The sequence below is a fragment of the Symphalangus syndactylus genome, chromosome 17 (genome assembly GCF_028878055.3).
Source record: "Symphalangus syndactylus isolate Jambi chromosome 17, NHGRI_mSymSyn1-v2.1_pri, whole genome shotgun sequence".
Taxonomy (NCBI): Eukaryota; Metazoa; Chordata; class Mammalia; order Primates; family Hylobatidae; genus Symphalangus; species Symphalangus syndactylus.
Window position 1 is genome coordinate 24116924 of NC_072439.2, and position 21273 is coordinate 24138196.

At 47.7% G+C, this 21273-nt stretch overlaps 1 protein-coding gene across 7 annotated transcripts in view; it reads left to right on the forward strand.

The window, feature by feature from the left end:
* LOC129466937 (WD repeat-containing protein 87-like) overlaps window positions 1-13389 on the forward strand; it is a 30664-nt gene extending 17275 nt beyond the window's left edge. For 6 of the 7 annotated variants that reach the window (XM_063621119.1, XM_063621121.1, XM_063621123.1 and 3 more), the window contains 3 exons: window positions 250-3095; window positions 6556-6827; window positions 7179-13389. In XM_063621119.1, the coding sequence (XP_063477189.1) occupies window positions 250-3095; window positions 6556-6827; window positions 7179-12880 (8820 nt within the window). In that variant the 3' untranslated portion in view covers window positions 12881-13389. The remainder of the gene's footprint in view (window positions 1-249; window positions 3096-6555; window positions 6828-7178) is intronic. The other variant, XM_063621125.1, reaches the window with a different exon arrangement.
* The last annotated feature ends 7884 nt before the right edge of the window (window positions 13390-21273 follow it).

Genomic DNA, 21273 nt, shown 5'->3' on the forward strand with positions numbered 1-21273 from the left:
AATTGTTTATTTCTGGAGTTTTTCATTTGATATTTTTGGACTGCAGTTGACCACACAGGTAATTGAAACCACAGAAAGGGAAACCATGGGTAAGTGGGGGCTGCTGTACTAGGAGACTCCTAAAGTCAAGCTGTCTAGACTTTCCTTAGTCACACCAGAGGGAACAGGGATCTGAATATTCAGCCTTCCCTACCCCACACTTTGGGATCTGCCTCCACAGTCAGGCTTTCATCTCTCATCCTCTTCTAGGCAGTACTTTGGATACAGAAAAAGGGTACAGAAATGAAAGGAACGGTAGAGAAGATGAGGCTTCGCATGATGGATCAGCTGCTGCCCATCCAAGCAATGGTCCACACAGGTTCCTACCACATGTTAATTGCTTACTGTGGTGACATGCGCCTGAGGCTTTTTGGAGATCACCATCGAGCGTTCAGATTTCTGGGTACAGTGCCCTGTCATTTCTCCACCAGCTGCCTCTTCTATGATCCAGAAGCTGAGTTGCTGCTATCTGGTACCCTGGGGGCTGTGGTTACCTGGTTTATCTTACCAAATGGCAGGGGCATCGAGATGGCTCAAATAGTACCTATGGCTGATCATGAGCTTGTACAGGGATTTTCCCCGAATGGCCCCCAGGGATCCCTGTTGGCTCTGTGTGAGGATACAGTAAGGGTCTTCATTCACCGGGGTCAGGGTCAGCTGGAAGAAGTGAAGAAGTTCACTCCTGTCGCCAGTGGCTCTTCCATCACTTGCTCCTTTACTTGTGTCTCTCAGGGCAATTTCTACGCTGGAAACAGGGCTGGAGAGATCCACGCTTGGGGTTTAGACCAAGGTAACTTCCTCCACAGCTTTCAAGCCCATTCCTCATCAGTGATATGTATCCATAGCCGGCCAGAGATCCACACCTTACTAACAGCAGGCAGTGAAGGCATAGTGAGGGAATGGAATCTCACTTATGGGAACTTGCTGCGGCAGCTAAATATTGACGAGGATCTTCAGAGGCTGCAGTTTATTGATAATACCACTTTTTTCTGCCAGACCACCTACAGTTTTTCATTGCATCACCTGCCCTACTTTTATAGCCTCTTCAATGTCTGTGGTTCTGCTCCCCAGCAGGTGCAGCGGGTCTGCTGCGGCCATAACTGGACTCGGATTCTATGTGCCACTGAGGATGGCTTATTACGCTTCTTGTCTCCAGTAACAGGGGATCTCCTGGTTATCACCTGGCCTCTACTTGTTATGGATAAGGCTTTGGCTTGGGCCTATGACTCAGAGAGAGAGGAGCTCTTTGTGGCAATAGGCAGTTCAGAGGTGCTGGTGTTTGATGCAACACGCTCTCCTTGTACAGCCAAGTATCTTGTGTGCACTTCAGCAGACCATAAGGATAGAGTAAGATGCTTGGCCTATGGGAGGTCCCATCTGCAAAAAGGCCTAGGAGGATTGATGTTCTGTGGGCATGAGAGTGGTGTTGTGAGAATCCTTTCCCACTATAGTTGTGCCCGAATAGAGAAGACTGTTCACTCTGGGGCAGTATTGGCATTGTCTACCCTGGAAGGCCCTCAGGAAAATGCCTTGCTCTGTTCCTATGGCACGGATAACATCATACACTTGACAGAGGCCGTGCTTCAGGTGAACAAGGTAGTCCTTCAGCCTGTCGGCAAAATCCTCTGTGGCTGCCCCCTAAAACGTGTGATACTCTTGCCAGGTTCTGTGGGTGCCATCACTGAAAGCTACTGCTGGTGTCTCTGGCACTATGAAGGCTTTCTGACATCTTCAGAATCAAAACAGAGCTTTGTGTGGAGAGAGACAAAATGCCTGCATGAGTGTGACATCACTTCATTTGATGTCTGCCTTCCCCTGAAACTTTTTGTCACAGGTGGCATTGACAGCTCAGTCCGGATCTGGGACTTCTACGGTAGACTTGTAACCGAGTTCGACTCAGCCCTGCATTTTGGCCCACTCTGCTTTGCCAATAATCGAGGTGACCTGTTGTTGACTTTCAACCAGAGTATCTACATAGTATCTTGCTTAAAGCTGCTCCCTCCAGCTCAGCTGGTTCACCTGCGTATCCTAAAAAATGCAGATGAAATACAAGAAGTCCCTAAACCCTTCCTTCCTAGCTTCTTCTTTATGTTTGAAACAGTATTTGTACCCAGATTTGTCTACCTTGGAAAAGGGCGGCAGGAATTACAGGGGCTAGAGACCCTTGTCAACAAACGGTTCATTGCTTTTGACAATACTGTGCCTCATGTTGTAGAAGAAGAGAGAAGCATGTCCCTTGTGATTCAAAAGACCAAATTTCCTCTTTTGGAGGATAAGGATATTGATTTCTCTACTCTTGATTCCAAGTATAATCATCCCCGACATGAGGTTCCTGCTCCGTTGCAGCTGGCTAGCTGGGATGGATTCAGTGCCTACCAAATGCTACAGTGCTTCTTTGGTCAAGGGCAGCAATGGCCCTTTGCTCCTGATGGCTACATCCCCAACTCAGTGATCCGTGCCCGCCTTTGGCCTGAGGGTACCCCAGTCTTCCTATGCTGTGATCTGTATTCATCCTACCAAGTTAAGAATTGGGACTTGTCATCTATGACTCTAGTAGAAGAGAAAATTTCAAGGAGTCAACAAAAGGATAAATCCAAGGTGCGAAAAGGAACTTCCCTTGATATTCTTGAAAGCATGGCAAACCAAAATTGGATGAGAAGAAAATATAGTGAAAGACTTATGGATGATTTAATAGAGGCCATCCTCAACCTCACAATTTACTGCTCTGTAGAGGAATACCAGAGATATTTTAGGGTACTTAAACGTATTTTTGCCACTTGCCAGATATCTTCAGAGTTGGTTTCTAAGACTGCCCATCGCCTCCTACAAGATACAACCCATTCCAATCCACGTATCCGTGAGCTAGCCTGGGAGGCACTGGATAGGCTAGGCCTCATGAACCATCATTTTGCTATTCCACTGGCTATGGGATTGATGGACAGTGATGAGAATGTGCGGGCTAAGGCCTTATACCTTATGGTAAGAGTCACAGGCATCCAAACCAAGACCAGGCTGGTACACCTGCTGAAGAAACAAGAAACTCTCCAGAAAATGCAGTAAGTTGGATGGTGACCTTCTCCTCTTCTGGTTCCTTCCATCTCCTATCCTCCAAAATCTGACTGTTTCTTCCCATTTCAAAAACGCTTTTTAAATTCTATTCCTGCGAGGCATGGTGGCTCATGCCTGTAATCCCAGCACTTTGGGAGGCCAAGGCAGGCAGATCACCCGAGGTCAGGAGTTTGAGACAAGCCTGGCCAACGTGGTGAAACCCTGTCTTTATTAAAAATACAAAAATTAGCCGGGTGTGGTGGTGCATGCCTGTAGTCCCAGCTACTTGGGAGGCTGAGGCACAAGAATTGCTTGAACCCGGGAGGCGGATGTTGCGGCAAGCGTGCCACTGCACTCTAACCTGGGCAACAGAGTGAGACTCAGTCTCAAAAAAATAAAAATAAAAATAAATAAATTCTCTTCCTCCCCCTTTGTTCTTTGTTTCAATTTTCTCTTTTACCCAGCACCTACCCCTTTCCTTCTGACCACTGACTAGCCTGTCTTTCCATCATTTCTTCAATTTCTCAAGATTCCTCAAGACTCATGTCTGCAAATCTCCCAACCAAAGAAGCATCATGTGTCCCACTGACTACAGGCATACCTTGGAGATATTGTGGGTTTGGGTCCGGACCACTGCAATAAAGTGAATGCTGCAGTAAAGCAAGTTACATGGATTTTTTAGTTTCCCAGTGCATATAAAAGTTATATTTACCCTAGACTGTAGTCTATTAAGTGTGCAGTAGCATTATATCTAAAAAATCAATGCACAGGCCGGGCACAGTGGCTCACACTTGTAATCCCAGCACTTTGGGAGGCTGAGGCGGGCGTATCACCTGAGGTCAGGAGTTCGAGACCAGCCTGGCCAACATGGTGAAACCCCGTCTCTACCAAAAATATAAAAATTAGCTGGGCGTGGTGCTGGGCACCTGTAATCCCAGCCACTAAGGAAGCTGAGGCAGGAGAATCACTTGAACCTGGGAGGCAGAGGCTGCAGTGAGCTGAGATCGCAGCACTGCACTCCAGCCTGGGTGACGAGAGCAAAATTTCATCTTAAAAAAAAATCAATGCACATACCTTAATTAAAAATACTTTATTGCTAAAAATTGCTAATGATCATCTGAGCCTTCAGCGAGTTGTCATTTTTTTTTGTTGATGAATGGTCTTGCCTTGATATTGATGGCTGCTGACTGGTGGGTGCTAAAGGTTGAGGTGGGTATGACATCTTATTAAAATAAGACAAAGAAGTTTGCTGCATCAGTTGACTCTCCCTTTCATGAAAGATGTCTCTGTAGCATGTGGTGCTGTTTGATAGCATTTTACTCAAATAGAACTTCTTTCAAAACTAGAGTCAATCTTCTCAAACCCTGCCACTGGTGTATCAACTAAATTAATGTAATATTTTAATGTCCTTGTCTTTTCAGCAATGTTCAAAGCATCTTCAACAGGAGTAGATTCTTAATCCATTCAAGTTTGATCATGAGGTTGCAGCAATTCAGTCACATCATCAAGCTCTACTTCTATTTCTCTTGCTATTTCCACCACAAGTAACTGCAGCAGTTACTTCCTCCACCGAAGTCTTGAACCTCTGAAAGTCATCCATGATTCATTGGCTGAAGAATGGATGTTGTGTTAATAGGCATGAAAACCACATTAATCTCCTTGTACATCTCCATCACACCTATTGGGTGATGAGGCACATTGTCAGTGAGCAGTAATATTTTGAAAATGATCTATCTTTCTTGGCAGTGGGTCTCAATATTGGGCTTAAAATCTTCAGTAAACTATGCTATAAAGAGATGTGCTGTCATCTAGGCTTTATTCTTCTACTTATAGAGCACAAGCAGAGTAGATTTAGCACCATTCTTTAGGATCCTAGGACTTTCATTATGGTAAATACACATGGGCTTTGACTTAAAGTCACCAGGTGCATTAGCCCCTAACAGGAGATCTGGCATGTCCTTTGAAGCTTTGAAGCCGGCCATTGACTCCTCTCTAGCCATGAAAGTCCTAGATGGCATCTTCTTTGGATAGAAGGCTGTTTTGCCTACAATGAAAATTTGTTATTTAATGCAGTCACCCTCATCAGTTATTTCAGCTAGGTCTTCTGGATCACATGCTGGAGGTTCTCCATCAGCACTTGCTGCTTCACCTTGCACTTTTATGTTCTGGAGACAGCGTCTTTCCTTCAACCTCATGAATTATTCTCTGCTAGCTTCAAACTTCTCTTCCACAGCTTCCTCAACTCTCAGCCTCCATAGAATTGAAGAGCATTAGGGCCTTGCTCTGGATTGGGTTTAGGCTTAACAGAACGTTGTGGCTGGTTTGATCTTCTATCCAGACCACTAAAACTTTCTCCACATCAGCAATAAAACTGTTTCACTTTCTTATCATTGAGTGTTCACTGGAGTAGTACTTTTAATTCGCTTCAAGAACATTTCCTTTGCATTTGCAACTTGGCCTACTGTTTGGCACAGGAGACCTCGCTTCCAGCCTGTCTGGACTTTCAACATGCTCTCCTCACTAAGTTTAATCATTTCTAGCTTTTGATTTAAAGTGAGACACATGTGACTCTTCCTTTCACTCGAACACTTAGAGGAGATTGTAGGGCGATTAACTGTCCTACGTTCAATATTGTTGTGTCCCAGGGAATAGCGAGGCCTGAGGAGAAGAGATGGGGGAATGGCTGGTTAATAGAGCAGTCAGAATACACACAACATTTATTGATTAAGTTCACCATCTTACATGGGTGCAGCTCACATGGGTGCCTTGAAACAATTACAATAGTCACTTCGAAGATCAATGATAACACATCACCAAAATGGATACAATAATAATGATGAAAAAGTTTGAAATACTATCAAAATTAGCAAAATGTGACAGAGACAAGAAGCAAGCACACGCTGTTGGAAAAATGACGCTGAGAGGCTCGCTTTAGGCAGGGTTGCCACAGACCTTCCATTTGTAAAAAACACAGTGTCTGTGAAGCACAATAAAGCAAAGCACAATAGAACGAGTTATGTGTCACTACATTCCTTGCCATCCCTCAGTCTTTCTTTTTTGAGACGGAATCTCGTTCCGTCGCCCAGGCTGGAGTGCAGAGATGTTATCTTGGCTCACTGCGGACTCTGCCTGCCGGGTTCCAGTGATTCTCCTGCCTCAGCCTCCCGAGTAGCTGGGATTACAGGCACCCACCACCATGCCCAGCTAATTTTTGTATTTTTAGTAGAGATGAGGTTTCGCCATATTGGCCAGGCTGGTCTTGAACTCTTGACCTCAAGTGATCCACCTGCTTTGTCCTCCCAAAGCGCTGGGATTACAGGCGTTAGCCACTGCATCCAGCCACATTCTTTCTTCTTTAACCAGACTTTACTTCAGCCTTATCCCTCTCTTCCATTGTAACTTTTTCTTTTTTGAATTTTCTTCTGTCATTAGCTTAGTACTGTCCTTCTTTTCCCTTGACTTATATAGGCAAGAAATTATCGGAGAAATCACTCTGGGCCAACTGCTGAATATTCAAGCTGAAGATATACAGTCCCTGCTTATTCATGTGGAGCAGCAGCTAAATGAAAACTTGACCTTGTTACAAAGAGAAAAGTCATTTACTTTTTCTTTTGATATACCATGGTCTGAAGAACTTAAGGTCTTTTCTGAAGACATGTTCATACCTTTGTCAGAACCTGTAAAGATCACCAAACCAAAGAAAAGAAAGAGACATTTTCAAGCAAGGAGCAGAAAGCTTAGTATGTATAGGGTGATATATGGGGCATGTTTGGGGCCAATCTCAGGGCCCCAAAAGGCAGGGTGGGTAAGGCCAAGGTATATAAAAGGATACTAGTGAGAATGGAGTTCAGTGGGAGAATCTTATTCACAGAAAGAGACATTCCTGAGAAAGATCTACCCCACAGCAAATACCAAGCTCTTATTTCATTAGAATATGGATGGTGGGATGAAACCGAGCATTTCCATATGATAAAGCCTTAGTCCCCCTGCTTTGTGTCTCTTATGATAGCTCAATGAATTAGATTTTACAAAGGATCTTACTCAAGACCTCTGTGTTTCTGTTAACTGTTTTTCTCCCAATATCTCTGCAGTTAAAAAGGACCTGAGAGTTGCCAGGAAGCAAAGAAAGACAAAATTGGAAAAGTCTAGTTCTGTGTTGATGCCTTCAGAAGATGCAGGTGAACAAAGAGAGGCCGGGAAATCAGAGCAAGTTGAAACCCAACATGTTACCTTAGAGCCAGAGCTACCACTGGGTTCTTTAAGCACAGTCAAATCCCAGGATTATGCTGAAACAGAGGAGGAGGTCATTTTACAAGCTATAGAGGCCATGGAGGCCACAGAAACCCTGGAGGCCACAGACACCATGGAAGCCATAGATCAAGGTAGCATGAAAGATTATGGAGACGTGATCTCTAAGCTGGAAAGAAAAGAACACATTAAAAGGCTTTGGAAAAAAGCAATGAGAAAAGGCAGAATAGCAGATGTGCAGTGGAAAGAGAAAAAAGATTTGAAGGATATTTCAGAGGTGACTACAGAAGAACCTAGGGAAGACATTATAAAAATTGATGAGCAAGAAGAAGGTAAAAGGAAGAAAAGTGAAAAGAAGAAGAGCCGGGGTTTGGCTGGGACTCCTGGACGTGCAGGTAGACCAGACACCAGATCTTGGAGGGATGGCATTTGTTCTCTTGTCACTTCAAGGATAGCAAGTTCCCATCCAGGAATGTTAAGGGATCTGGGCAAAGAATTGGTAGGACTGGCTAGGGTGATACTTGCTGACCAACAGCCCAGCTGGACTCTCTTCCAAGAGATATGCCCCCTTTTAAAGGATTCAAGCTCAGTCTCATTAGAATTAGATGGCAGAGTATTGGAAGAAACGCCCACCATAACAAAAAAAGTCATTAAAGGGCCTGTCAAAGACAAAAGGACAGCAGTATTGACAGAACGAGAGGATAAAAAAGTGTTAAAGGAAGATGAGGAATTTTCTCAAGAAGAAAAGAAAAAGAAAGCTGTTTTCCCAGCAGATCGCTTAGTCTTAGAGAAAAGGAAATTTAAAAGAAAAATGAGGAAACTAGCCAAGCAAGAAGGGAAAATAGCTAACGAAGAAAGGAAACTGACAGAGCCAGAGGAAAAAATGCAGAGAAAGGAGAAACCAACCAAAGATAAAAAGAAACTGACCCATTCAGAAGAAAAAATGGCCCAGGAAGAAGAAACACCTGCTTCCCCACAAAAGGAATTAATTATGGAAGATCAGAAGTTAGTCCTAGAAGAAAAAAGACTAACTGGAAAAAGGAGACGACTACTAGGGAAAGGAAAGGAAGTGATCAGGAAAAAGAAGAAGCCAATCCTGAAAAGGGAAAGGTTGGAATGGGAAAAGATGCAGGCCCAGGAGGAAAGCATGAGGGCCCAGGAAGAGAAAGAGCTGGCTGAGGAAGAGGAGGAACTGGCTGAGGAAGAGGAGGAGCTGGCTGGGGAAGAGGAGGAGCTGGCTGGGGAAGAGGAGAAGCTGGCTAAGGAAGAGGAGGAGGTGGCTGGGGAAGAGGAGGAGCTGGCCTGGGAAGAGAAGGAACTGGTTTGGGAAGAGGAGGAACTGGCTGAAGAAGAGGAGGAAGTGGCTGAGGAAAAGGAAGCACTAATCCTAGACATAGAGAAACAAGTTGGAGAAAGGAAGAAACACATCTGGGAAAAGGAGAAATATGTTGAGGAAGAGAAGAAAGAGGCCTGGGAACTGGGGAAACTGGTTCAGGATCATTGGTCTAGAGAAGAGGAAGGACTGTCTGGGAAAGAGAGAGAACAGACATTAGAAACGGAGAGGATGGCAGAGCAAGAGAGTAAATTAATCCAAAAAGAGAAATGGTTTGGCAAAGAGGTGCTTTATGGGGAACAGGAAGAACAAGACCAGACAGAGAGGCAGGCTCAAAAAGAGGAGAGCAAACAGTTAGCCTGGGAAAGAAAGAAACTGTACCTAGAAGACAATGAAAAGTTTGGAGAACTGGAGAAATTGTCAAAAGAAGAAGAGAAATTAGCTCAAAAAATGGAGCAAGAAGCTGAGAAAAGAAAACAATGGGCCAGAGAAAAAATAAAACGGGTCTCCGAAAAGGAAAAAATCACAGAGGAAATCGAGAAAGGGTCCCCAAAAGAAGAGAAACAGGCCATAAGAAAAGAGAAAAAAGCTAAGGAAAAGAAGAAACAGATTGAGAAAGATGAGAAAGCAATTGAGGAAGAACAATGGATTCAGGAAAAACTAGCCTTACAAAAGGAGAAACTGGCCCACGAAGAGAGAGTATGGAGTCAGAAAGACAAGAAACGGTCCTGGAAAGAGGAGAAAGAGGTAGAGCCAAAAAAACAACGAGTCTGGAAAAAAGAGAAATTGTCCCTAGAAGAGAAGGAACAGGCTGGTGAAATGGAGGAACAAAAGTTCCAGGAAAAAGAGAAAGAGGCTAAGGAAATAGAGAAAAGGGCATTGGCAAAGAGACAGGCCCCAAAAGACAGTAAACTGGCCAAGAAAAAGAGTCATATTGCTGAGAAAGAAAAGGCAATGGCCAGGGAAGGAATTGGCATAACTGAGAAAAAGGAAAAAATAACCCAAGAAGAGAAAGAAATTATGAAAGAAGAGGGCAAATTGTCCCAGGAAGACAGGCAACTGGCCTATGACCTTACAACCAAGGAGAGGGATGTTGCCAAGAAAAAAAAGAAGACCAAAGAGGAAAGAAAACAGGCAATGAGAAAACTGGATATGGAAAAAGGGCTTGCTTCTGAAGAGAAAGAGGCTTGCTCCAGGGAAGAAAATATAAGAATGAAAGAGAATCAACTGTTTGGGATCCTGGCAGGAATCGTTAGAGAATTGATTACAGTTCCTTCAGAAGAAAGAAAAATAACTGAGGGAGAGACATCATCCCTTATAGAAAAGAGTGAAATTGATGGCCGCAGTTGGCAATTTTTTAAGGAACAGGAGGAAATAATTGAAGAAGAGAAGGAACAGGCTCAGAAAGATAGGAAACTAGAAGATAGACTGGCCACCAAAGAGAGAATGGTAACTGATAAAGAGAGCTCGGAGGAGGACCGAAAGTTATTAGAGGAGGTCCAGGAAAATATACTATTCAATAAAATCCAGGTACAGACTATGTTAAAGGAGTTTCAGAAGACAAATTTGTTAGAAAAAAGGCAGATAGAGGAGCTTCTGAAGAGAGTTGAGGAGCATAAACTAGAGAAGACTCAGATGAAGTGGTTATTAGATAATCTCAGAGGTATACTATTTGAGGACTTATATAAGAGCTTGACGGAGAAGGAAATAGAGGAAGGTCTAATTAAGAAGGGGAAAGAGGAGGAGATTCTGCCCAAGAAAGAGAAAAGGAAACGTCTGAAGAAGAAGAAAACAAGTACAAGTGAAGAGGAATCGGAGGATAACTTGGCTAAGAAGCTAAAGGAAAAGGGTTCGACTCAAAAAAGGAAAATGGAAAAGAGGTTGACTAAGGAGAAAGAGAGGCTGAGTAAGAAAAAAGAGGGCCTACAAGAGGAAGAGAAGAGCCTTAGCAAAGAGGAGTGGGGGCACTGGAATGAGGAGGAGGAGGAGGAGAGCCTGAGTGAGGAGGAGGAGAGCTTGAGTGAGGAAGAAGACAGCTTGAGTGAAGAAGAGGAGGAAGAGGAAATGGAGGAAAAAGAGAAGGAGGAGGAGGAAAGACAGAAGGATGTGGAAAGCCTGAGTGAAGAGAAGGAAAAGGAGAGCAGACTTATGGAGACAATGTTCTCAGAAGAGGAGAGAGTATTGAAAACAAAGTTCTCAAAGGAAGAAGTGAGATTATCTAGGCTGGTGACTGAAGGTGAGGATCTTGCTGAGGAATGGGAGGGTACAGCTAAAGGAGAAATGCATTTTAAGAAAGAGGGCTTGCTTGATGTAAGGAAATACTCCAGACTTATGGACAAGGCTATGTGGCCAACAGTTCTGAAGAGCCCCTCCAAAATACCATTCCAGGTAACCCTGGAGGAAAAAGAGGGAATTCCCCTGAAAGTGTTAGAGGATCACTTGGATTTTGAAGACAGAGAGGGCAGTCAACTTCTTGGAGTACACCCCGTGACAAGTTCATTGGGAAGAGAAGAGAATGAACTCTTGGAGAAAGCCAGGGGTATGTTTTTACAAGCCATGGAAACAGGCTTAGAGACCCAGGTCCAAGAAGGTCTCCATAGGCCAGAGTTTCAATTATCTGATACTTTCATGGAACCACAGAAACCTAAACACAGACCCAAAGGTGAAAGATGGAAGTGGTTCTTGGGGTATCAGGATTCTCTGATGGGGGAAACTGAGGGTCAGGCTCCAGCTGTAGCCCCAGCCTTTTCACCTGAAATGCCAGGTAGGAGATATCGAAGGCCGGCCTTCTCAGAAGCAAGCTTCTCAGATGAGGACTGGATTAACAATGCCTTAAAAAGGCTGGAAGCAGGAAAGCAACTTTCCAGGGACAGTTTTCATCGACTGAGTCAGATCCTCAGAGACTTTACTTCAAAGAGATACTTGAAATGGATGCGTATGTCCAATCTTAAGGTCATTGCTAAACATCTCAGGCAGAACCTAGAGTTAAGTCACACTGATATATCACAACCTTGCAAGGAGGTTTTGAGTCCAGTGCCCTTAAAAGAGATCCCTCCAATTAGAAGAAAAGAAACACAGAAGTGGTTGGGGCCATCCTCTATGCCCAAACCAGTATTACCATCAGCCATCAAGAGGACTCAGACCCCACAGGCTCTCAGCTGGCATCTCTTAGCTGAGTCCTACAGGAAGAAGCAGGCAAAACAGTTATCCACTGCTCTCAAGGAGATAAAGCACCTTTGTCCAGTCACAAGGGATGTTCCTGCAGCTGTTTGTCCCTCTGTGGTTAAGAAATCTCTAGCCTTGGTATTTGAGAAGGACTTCCCAGCCTTGATGAGGAAGGGTGAGAGCTCCAAATTTCCAACGGCAAAGAAGGAAGCACTGCCCATCCCTGCTCCAGTGATACCATCAACTACCAAGAGGATTCAAGTCCCCAAAGCTATAAACTGGCATCTTTTGGGAGAGCCTCACAGGAGCGCGCGGGTACAACAGTTATCTGATGCCCTCAAAGAGATGGAGATGCAACATTTTTATCCTGCCACAAGAGACGTTTTCACAGGTGCCCATGCCTCTGTGGACAAACAAACTCTAGCACTAATGTTCCAGAAGGATCTTGGGGCTTTTAAGGGTAAGGGCAGGCCACCCAAATTACCCAAATTGGAGAAGAAGGCACAACCAATTTCTAAAAAGAAGGAAGACATGCCTTTGTGGGAGACGTTTGTGGCACTGTACCATGTTTTGCAGATGCTGCAGCAGCGATATGCAAAAGACAGTGCCACTTGGATGGAACAGTTCTATCAGCTCATGGACTTGTACCAACTTAAGTCCCCCAGAATCCAGAGGCTTCTACTAGAGTTACTGCAGAGAGACAAACTTCAACACCAAGAGACCATCTACAAAAATGCCCTGAAGACCAAGGAGCTGGCACATGGTGAGCGCTTGTTCTACCACCTGTTTTGTGGTCATTCCCGTGACCCTGCGGGTCCCCTCAAGTTCCAGGATGTGGTACCCCTCCCTGGGCAGAACAAAGTCCATACTATCCAATCTGAGGGCATTGCCCAGTATGGCTTCCTAGAACTTGCCTGGAAAAGCCTACCGCAACTCAGTCCTCACCGTATTGAGAGGCTGCCCAGTATTCCTACTCTTACTTTGATTGGGCTTAATATTAGGACTTTGGGATCCTATGGGAAAATGAGCCTGGGCCACAGATTTTAAGCCTCTTTACTTGTTCCCCACTTTGAGGTGGGGCTAGATGAAGACTCGTCTTCATTCAGCTCCGGAAACCTGCTACTGTGTACTGAATAAAGTGACATTTCTCAGCTGTAACAAATATTCTAGCGTCTCTTCTTCCTCAAGCCTAGAATCCCTTGGAAAGTGGCCAGAGAAAACAGATGCCCTTTGTCCTAAAGGGGACACTTTTTCGGTCAGTGCAGTATATCCTTTAGAGGGCAAGGGCCAGTATTTGATCACTTTTTCGTAGAAAAGTCTGCCCTGGCACTTTCTCTTTGGCTACTATTCCTTTCCTTAGAAGGTCTTAGAGGCATCTGGCTGGGCACGGTGGCTCATGCCTATGTAATCCCAGCACTTTGGGAGGCCGAGGCAGGCAGATTACCTGAGGTCAGGAGTTCAAGACCAGCCTGGCCAACATGGCGAAACCCTGTCTCTACTAAAAATATAAAAATCAGCTGGGCGTCATGGCGGGCGCCTGTAGTCCCAGCTACTTGGGAGGCAAGAGAATCGCTTGAACCCAGGAGGCGGAGGTAACAGTGAGCCCAGATTGTGCCACTGCACTCCAGCCTGGGCAACAGAGCAAGACTCCTTCTCAAAAAAAAAGTTTGCATCTATATTTATATATGAGATTATATTCTAATTTCCTTCTGTATTATATTTTCCAGATTTGATATGTCATATCAGTTCCTTAAAAAAGAGATAGAACTTGTCTTTGAAAACATATGGAGCTTTTTTTTTTTTTTTTTTTTTTGAGAAGGAGTCTCGCTCTTTCACCCAGGCTGGAGTGCAGTGGCGCGATCTCGGCTCACTGCAGGCTCCGCCTCCCGGGGTTCACGCCATTCTCCTGCCTCAGCCTCCCGAGTAGCTGGGACTACAGGTGCCCGCTACCTCACCCGGCTAATTTTTTGTATTTTTAGTAGAGACGGGGTTTCACCGTGTTAGCCAGGATGGTCTCGATCTCCTGACCTCATGATCCGCCCACCTCGGCCTCCCAAAGTGCTGGGATTACAGGCGTGAGCCACCGTGCCTGGCTGGAGCTTTTTATATCTGTTGATTTGTTTTGTTCATGTTAGATTTTTAATCACCTTAAAGGTGATTATATGTATATGTATATAAGTATTTTTATAGGAGCCCCTAAGTAAAAGTTAAGTATCCCGTGTTTTCTGTTTGTTAATTTTTGTTTTGGGGACTTTTTTGAGACAGGGTCTCACTCTGTCATCCAGGTTGGAGTGCAGTGGTGCAATCACAGCTCACTGCAGCCTCGACCTCCCAGGCTCAAGCGATCCTCCCACCTCAGCCTCATGAGTAGCTGGAACTACAAGCAGACACCACCATGCCTAATTAATTTTTTTGTAGAGATAGGGTTTCATCATGTTGTGCAGGCTGATCTCCAACTCCTGGGCTCAAACAATCCTCCTGCCTCGGCTTCCCAAAGTGCTAGAATTACAGGTGTGAGCCACCACGCCAGGCCTCTTTTGGTTTTCTCCTGAGCAGCCACAGCTGTGTGCATGTATGTGCACAGCCTTCCAGACCTCTAGGAACCTGTGGGATCTTAGCAAGGCCCTCTATTGCTGTCTCATTCCATGGTTCTTCCTGTAACTGTCTGGTCTGCCATTTTGTTAATTACCCTAACCGGTATGGAGCTCAGGCTATTATTAGAATTCCCTGATTGTTTGTCACTGAGCTCTCCATTGTTTTCAGCAGTACTCAGGGCATGCATTTTTTTCATGTCTGCTACTAACTCCATTCTGCCCCCTCTGATAGTACCGTCGAACTGCCAGTCCTGAAGGTAGACTTGAGGGGAGGGGTGGGCAGGATGGGAACAGCACCTGGCTAAAATACCATAGATCCCCCTGTTCTTTCCAAGAGTCAGTAGACTTGCTTTCAACAAATGCTTCTTAATTATGTCCATGCTCTTGATCAGCTTCCAGCGTTTTTGAATAGTGGTTTTTGACAATTTTGTACACTTTTATCATTGCTTTTAGGGGAGAGGATTTCATAAACTCCTCACTTAACCATTCCAGAAGTCAGTCCAGAATATAATTGGTTTTTATTGTGCCACCTGGGAAGTCATGCCTTTCTTCAATACTAGAAAATTCTCGAATGGGTGCGGTGGCTCATGCCTATAATCCTAGCACTTTGGAGGCTGAAGCGGGTGGATTGCCTGAGCCCAGGAGTTCGAAACCAGCCTGGACAACACGGTGAAACCCTATCTCTACTAAAATACAAAAAAAATTAGCCAGGCCTGGTGGCGTGGGCCTGTATTCCCAGCTACTTGGGAGGCAGGAGAATTGCTTGAACCTGGAAGGTGGAGGTTTCAGTGAGCCGAGATCGCGCCACTGCACTCCAGTCTGGGCAACACAGTGAGACTCCGTCTCTTAAAAAAAAAAAAAAAAAGAAGAAGAAGAAAATTCTCAAATGCTAACGTTTTGCTTACTTCTCCATCATTCCATCTATAATTTCCTTCTAGCATCCGATTACAATACATCTGGGTTGCCACTGCTCATTCAACAACGTTGTTTCTTGGCCTCTCATGTTTTCCCTTTTTTTTTTAATTTTTTATTTTTTATGAGATGGAGTCTCGCTCTGTCACCCAGGCTGGAGTGCAGTTGCACGATCTCGGCTCACTGCAAGCTCCGCCTCCTGGGTTCACGCCATTCTTCTGCCTCAGCCTCCTGAGTAGTGGGGACTACAGGCGCCCGCCACCACGCCCGGCTAACTTTTTGTATTTTTAGTAGAGACAGGGTTTCACCGTGTTAGCCAGGATGTTCTTGATCTCCTGACTTCATAAACCACTCGCCTCGGCCTCCCAAAGCACTGGGATTACAGGCATGAGACATCACCCCCGGCCTGTGTTGCGTTTTTATACAATTTATTCACTGAAGTCCCTTTATTAGAGAAAAACAGTTGTAAATAAAAAAACTATATATTTTAAGCACTCAGGATTTAATAAAGGATTTTTGTAATTTGAAGAATGTTCAGTAGAGCCAAGAAAGCTTGTGGGCTTTACAACCTAAAAAAAAGTTGTAAGCAGAGAGGCTTAGATCCACCACGGTACTGTTCAAGGAAAAGTGTCAGGGCTACTGCTACCCACTGCTCATCACCTAGTGTTTGAGGGCCTGGATGCTGCAAACTTCCACAGTGAGCAGTTCTAAGCAAACCCCAAAGGCCGAGGAAGCTGAGGGGCCAAAGAAAGAGGCTGAAAAATCTAGTTTCTCGGAAACTTTTTTTGTTTGGTTTGGGTTTTTGTTGTTGTTGTTATTTGTTTGAGATAGTCTCACTCTGTCGCCCAGGCTGGAGTGCAGTGGTGCCATCTCGGGTAAGTGATTCTCCTGCTGAATTCAGCCTCTCGAGCCGCTGGGATTATAGGCATGTGCCACCATGCCTGGCTAATTTTTGAATTTTTAGTAGAGATGGGTTTTCACCATGTTGGCCAGGCTGGTCTCCAACTCCTGCTCTCAGGTGATCCGCCCACCTCGGCCTCCCAAAGTGCTGGGATGAGCGTGAGCCACCACATCCAGCATCTTAGAACCATTTAATAAAGACTAGGAACAGAAGTCATGTCCCATGCAGCTGCAAGATGGTGGATCCCTGCACCATTACCCCAAAGTTCCTGGCTTTATATACCATAGGGAATTTGCCTAAGGGCAGGACTATAATAAGTATGGTTCGTGAGCAAACATCAATGTTGTTTGACCTAAGGGGAAGAATTTAAGGTAAGTACATGAAAGTACATTTAAGGTGTTCCTGGAACTGGGGCTAATCAAGAGTCAACATGGTGGATTAGCATCCAAGATGGAGTTGCTTTTACCCCTGGCGGAGACCCGAGCCTGCGCCTTGAAGCTCCTTCTCCACCGGCAGAAGTCGACTCAAGGAGGTCGTGAGGACAGGACTCCTGGGGGTCCGGCTCTGGGGTGCCCGCAGCCTTCTCTTCCACGGCGCCCTCCTACTCGACTCCCGCTATAGCCGCCGCCCTGGCTGCAGCAAGTACACCCCCTCTCCCAACCCCGAGGCCGCCGAGCGCCACCATTGTTTAAAGAAGCCTCTGCCTGACTTCCGGGAGCAGAGCCCTGGCCGGGCAAGCCAATGCGCATGCGCGAGGCGCCAGCTGTTTCCCCGGTCACAATGACCCCCACGGTTGCCTGAGAAACCAGTCCCTGAGGCTTGAGAAAGCAGGAGCCCTCCGCGGCAGTGCGTCGGTGTCGAGGCTTCGAGGCTCCGAGACTCCGGCCTCACCTCTCCAGGAGGTTGACAGGACGACAAGACGTTCTCCGAATGCCAGGAGTCGCAGAAGGCAGAGCAGGATGAAGAAACCACAGGCCGAGTCTGGGGGAAGCAGCAGGGCATCCCTGCCTCAGGCCTGCCCAGACGGTGTGCGGGTGAGTCTCCCCAAAAGTCGTGCCCCCGTCAACTCGACGACAGGTCTGCCTGTGTGCCCGTAGGCTACTCTCTCACCCGAGGGTCGTTCTCGCGGAGAGCAGAACCCCGCAGCCTCAGGAGTTGCCTGGGGGTGTGTGTTTCTGTGCCACTGCTGTGTGTGTGTAGTGTGTGTGTGTGTCTCACTTTCTCCTCTCTCTCTCTCTCTCCTTCTCTCTTTCTCTGTGTGTGTGTGCCCGTGTGAGTGTGTTGTGACGAATGTGCCCTGTGCGCCAAAGGGCAATTCTCGCATGTTGGCCTGTCTTTGGTGAGCCTCTTTCTGCGTCTCTGCCTGGGTCACGTGGCGCGTTGTCAATCGTTTTCCCGGTGGTTCCACTTTGGGTTTGTGAAGACCTCGGGGACATGAGGAGATGCTTCGGACCCAGAGGAATTGAAATCTCATCCCCAGCCTGAGCGGCAGCTTTTCTAGGATCAAGACCACACCCCAGCCAAGGACAAAAGCATCACAAGAGCTCACTGTCCTGCGGGAGGGGAGCAGACCAACGTCAAAGACGACGGTTGTAAGTCCGCGAGACTCTTCTCTGACAAATGAAGCCACACCACGACACAGGCTTAAAGAAGAAGCCGGAACAGGACATGGCAAGGATCCCTGTCACTGGAACACTGGCCTTTCTGGACAAGTCACCCGTTTGGCACTCCTCCCCGGGTGCTCGTTGCGGTGGCACTGTGCTGTATCCTGCTTGGGCTCTGGCCTCTGCTCTGTCCTCCCTCTTGCTGTGTCTCCCGTTTCTGAGGGGCGTAGATGCTTCTTGGTCTGGCTCAATGTCTTCAACAAAGAACACTTTCCAGTCCATCACGGATAAACTTCAAGGAGATCCGTCATGACTGTTTCCCTCTGCAAACCTGTTTCTGGTGGATTGGGCAAATGTGAAGATCCTGGAGCTCTGGGCGTCCATACCTGTCTCAGACAGGGAAGCTCCCTTGGTCTCCATGTTTCACCTGATGGCTGCGTAGTTTCCCTAGAATGAACGGTAGGCGACCGTGGCTGGCCTTGGCTTCTAGGAAAGGCGGTGTCACATTTCCTCTGCACTTCCTGTCTCATTCTTAAGGGACATCTGCTTCCTCTGCTCCTGGGTGGACTGCCTCCCGGAACTGAATCTTTTGGCTGCCACGAATGTCAGGGAGCCAAAGGGACTGGGCTGGGGCTGGGTGCATGGGAGGTTGCGTTAGGGCTACCTGGGCGGTGGAGAGATGGGGGTGGGGTGAACTTTACAGAAACCTCTCGGCTCCTCCAGCAGGCTCACCAAAATGTGGCTTGGACTCACGCACAGGGCCTCTTCTGGTTCCCAGCTGTGCTTTGCTTTTCCTTGTCATTGTTGGGGAGGTAACCTGTGCCCCCCTTCCACCGGGCACATGCCTGGACACCAGTGTTCGTCTCGCCATCGCCCCATATGGCCTCGGTGACACACACTCACCCCATCTGCTCTGGGGGACGTCAGTGCCACGTTTGGTCACATTGGCTCCACCTCGGACTCGCCCCGTTCCTGTTTGCATGTGTCCTGGAAAGCAGTGGCGGCACCCAGCAGCCCCAGGGCTCTGGCAAGCGGGGCAGGCCACTGCACCTCCCAGGGAGGAGGGAGGCAGAGGGCTCATGTTTCAGTGAATTTTCAGCTGACACCATGCCTTGAGGCCCATGGGATCTTTCTGTGCTCCAGCGAGGCCCTGCTTGCCTCACTAGATGAGGTGAGCCCATCCCTGGTCACCTGGTGGGATCCAAAATCGGATCTGAAGAGGAGTACTGAGACCCCAGCAGGCGCCCTGAACCTCCTCTTCCACTGGTGGAAGTCGGCTTAAGGAGGCCCTGAGTACAGGACTCCTGCGAGTCCGGCCCTAGGGCGCCCGCAGCCCCCACTCCCTCGCAGCCCCCTACTTGATCCCGGATCCAGCCGCCACCGCGCTGCAGCAGGAGCCCCTACTGCCGCCGCCACTGTTTAAGGGGGGCCTCAGCCTGAGTTCCAGGAGCGAAGCGCGAGTTGGCCTAGGCAATGTGCATGCCCGAGGCGCGAGCGGATTATCCCATCACAGTGATTCCCACAGTTGCCTGAGAAACCAGTCCCTGAGGCTTGGCAAAGCAGGAGCCCTCCGCGGCAGTGCTTGGGTGTCTGGGCTCCGAGACTCCGGCCTGACCTCTCCATGGGGTCGACAGGACCGTCTCTGGATGCCAGGAGTCTCGGAGGGCCGACCAGAATGAGGAAACCATAGGCGGAGTCCGGGAGAAGCAGCGCGGCATCCCAGCCTCTAACCTGCCCGGACGGTGTTCAAGTGAGTCTCCCCAGAAGTCGTGCCCTCCGTGATCTCGACGACATGTCTGCTTGTGTGCCCGTGGGCTGCTCTCTCACTCGAGAATCGTTCTCGAAAAGAGCAGAACCCCGCAGCCTCAGGGGTTGCCTGGGGCTATGTGTTTCTGTGCCACTGCTCTATGTCTGTGTGTGTGTGTCTCCCATTCTCTCTTCTCTCTCTGTCACTCTGTTTCTCTCTCTCTCTCTCTGTCTGTGTGTGTGCCGGTGTGCGTGTGTGTGTTGAATGAATCTGCCCTGTGCGTCAAAAAGCGATTTCTTGCATGTCGGCCTGTCTTTGGTGCTCCTCTTGCTGCGTCTCTGCCTGGGACATGTTGCCGGTTGTCAATTGGTTTCGCGGCAGTTCCACTTTGGGTTTCTAAAGGCCTCGACGACGTGAGGAGAGGCGTCGGTCCTGGAGGAACTGAAATCTCATCTCCATCCTGAGCGGCCTCTTTTCTAGGATCCAGACGACCACACTCCAGCCAAGGACAGAAGCCTCACAGGAGCTCACTGTCCTGCAGGAGGGGAGCAGATAAACATCAAAGAAGATAGTTCTATCTCCTCAGGGCTCTTCTCTGAAAAATGAAGCCACACCACGACACAATCTTCAAGAAGAAGCTGGGAACGGGACATGGCAAAAACTCCTGGCCTCTCTGGACAAGTCACCCATTTGGCACTCCTCCCCTCAGCCCGTGGCGGTGGCACTGTGCTGTATTCTGCCTGGGCTCTGGCCTCTGCTCTGTCCTCCCTCTTGCTCTGTCTGCCCTGTTTCTGAGGGGCCTAGATGCTTCTTGGTCTGGTTCAATGTCTTCAATAAAGATCACTTCCCAGTCCAACAGGGAGAAAGTGGTGATCCGTGTCATGATTGTTTCTCTCTCCAAACCCGTTTCTGGTGGATTGGGCAGGTTTGATGATCCTGGAGCTCTGGGCTTCCATACCTGTCTCAGACAGGGAAGCTCCCTTGGTCTCCACGTTTCATGGGATGGCTGCGTGGTTGGCCTAGAATGAGTGGTAGGCAACCATGGCTGGCCTTGGCTTCTAGGAAAGGCAGTGTCGCATTTCCTCTTCACTTCATGTTTCATTCTTGAGGGACATCCTCTTCTGAGCGCCTGGGTGGACTGCCTCCCAGAACTGAATATTTTGGCTGCCATGAATGTCAGGGAGCCAAAGGGATTGGGCTGGGGCTGGGTGCATGGGAGGTTGTGCCGGGGCTACCTAGTCATTGGAGGGGTGGGAGTGAAGTGAACTTTGCAGAAACCTCTCGGTTCTTCCAGCAGGCATAGCAAAATATGGCTTGGATTCACGCACAGGCCCTCTCCTGGTTCCCAGGTGTGCTTTGCTTTTCCTTGACGTTGTTGGGGAGGTCACCTGTGCCCCCCTTCCACCGGGCACATGCCTGGACACCACTGTTCGTCTCGCCATCGCCCCATATGGTCTCAGTGACACACACTCACCCCATCTGCTCTGGGGGGCGCCAGTGCCACGTGTGGTCGCATTGGCTCCACCTCGGAGTCGCCCCTGTTCCTGTTTGCAGGTGTACTAGAAAGCGGTGTCTTCTTGCAGGAGCCCCAGGACTTTGGAAGCGGAACAGGCCACTGCTCCTCCCAGGGGCGAGGGAGGCAGAGGGCTCATGTGTCAGTGAATTTTCAGCTGACACCACGC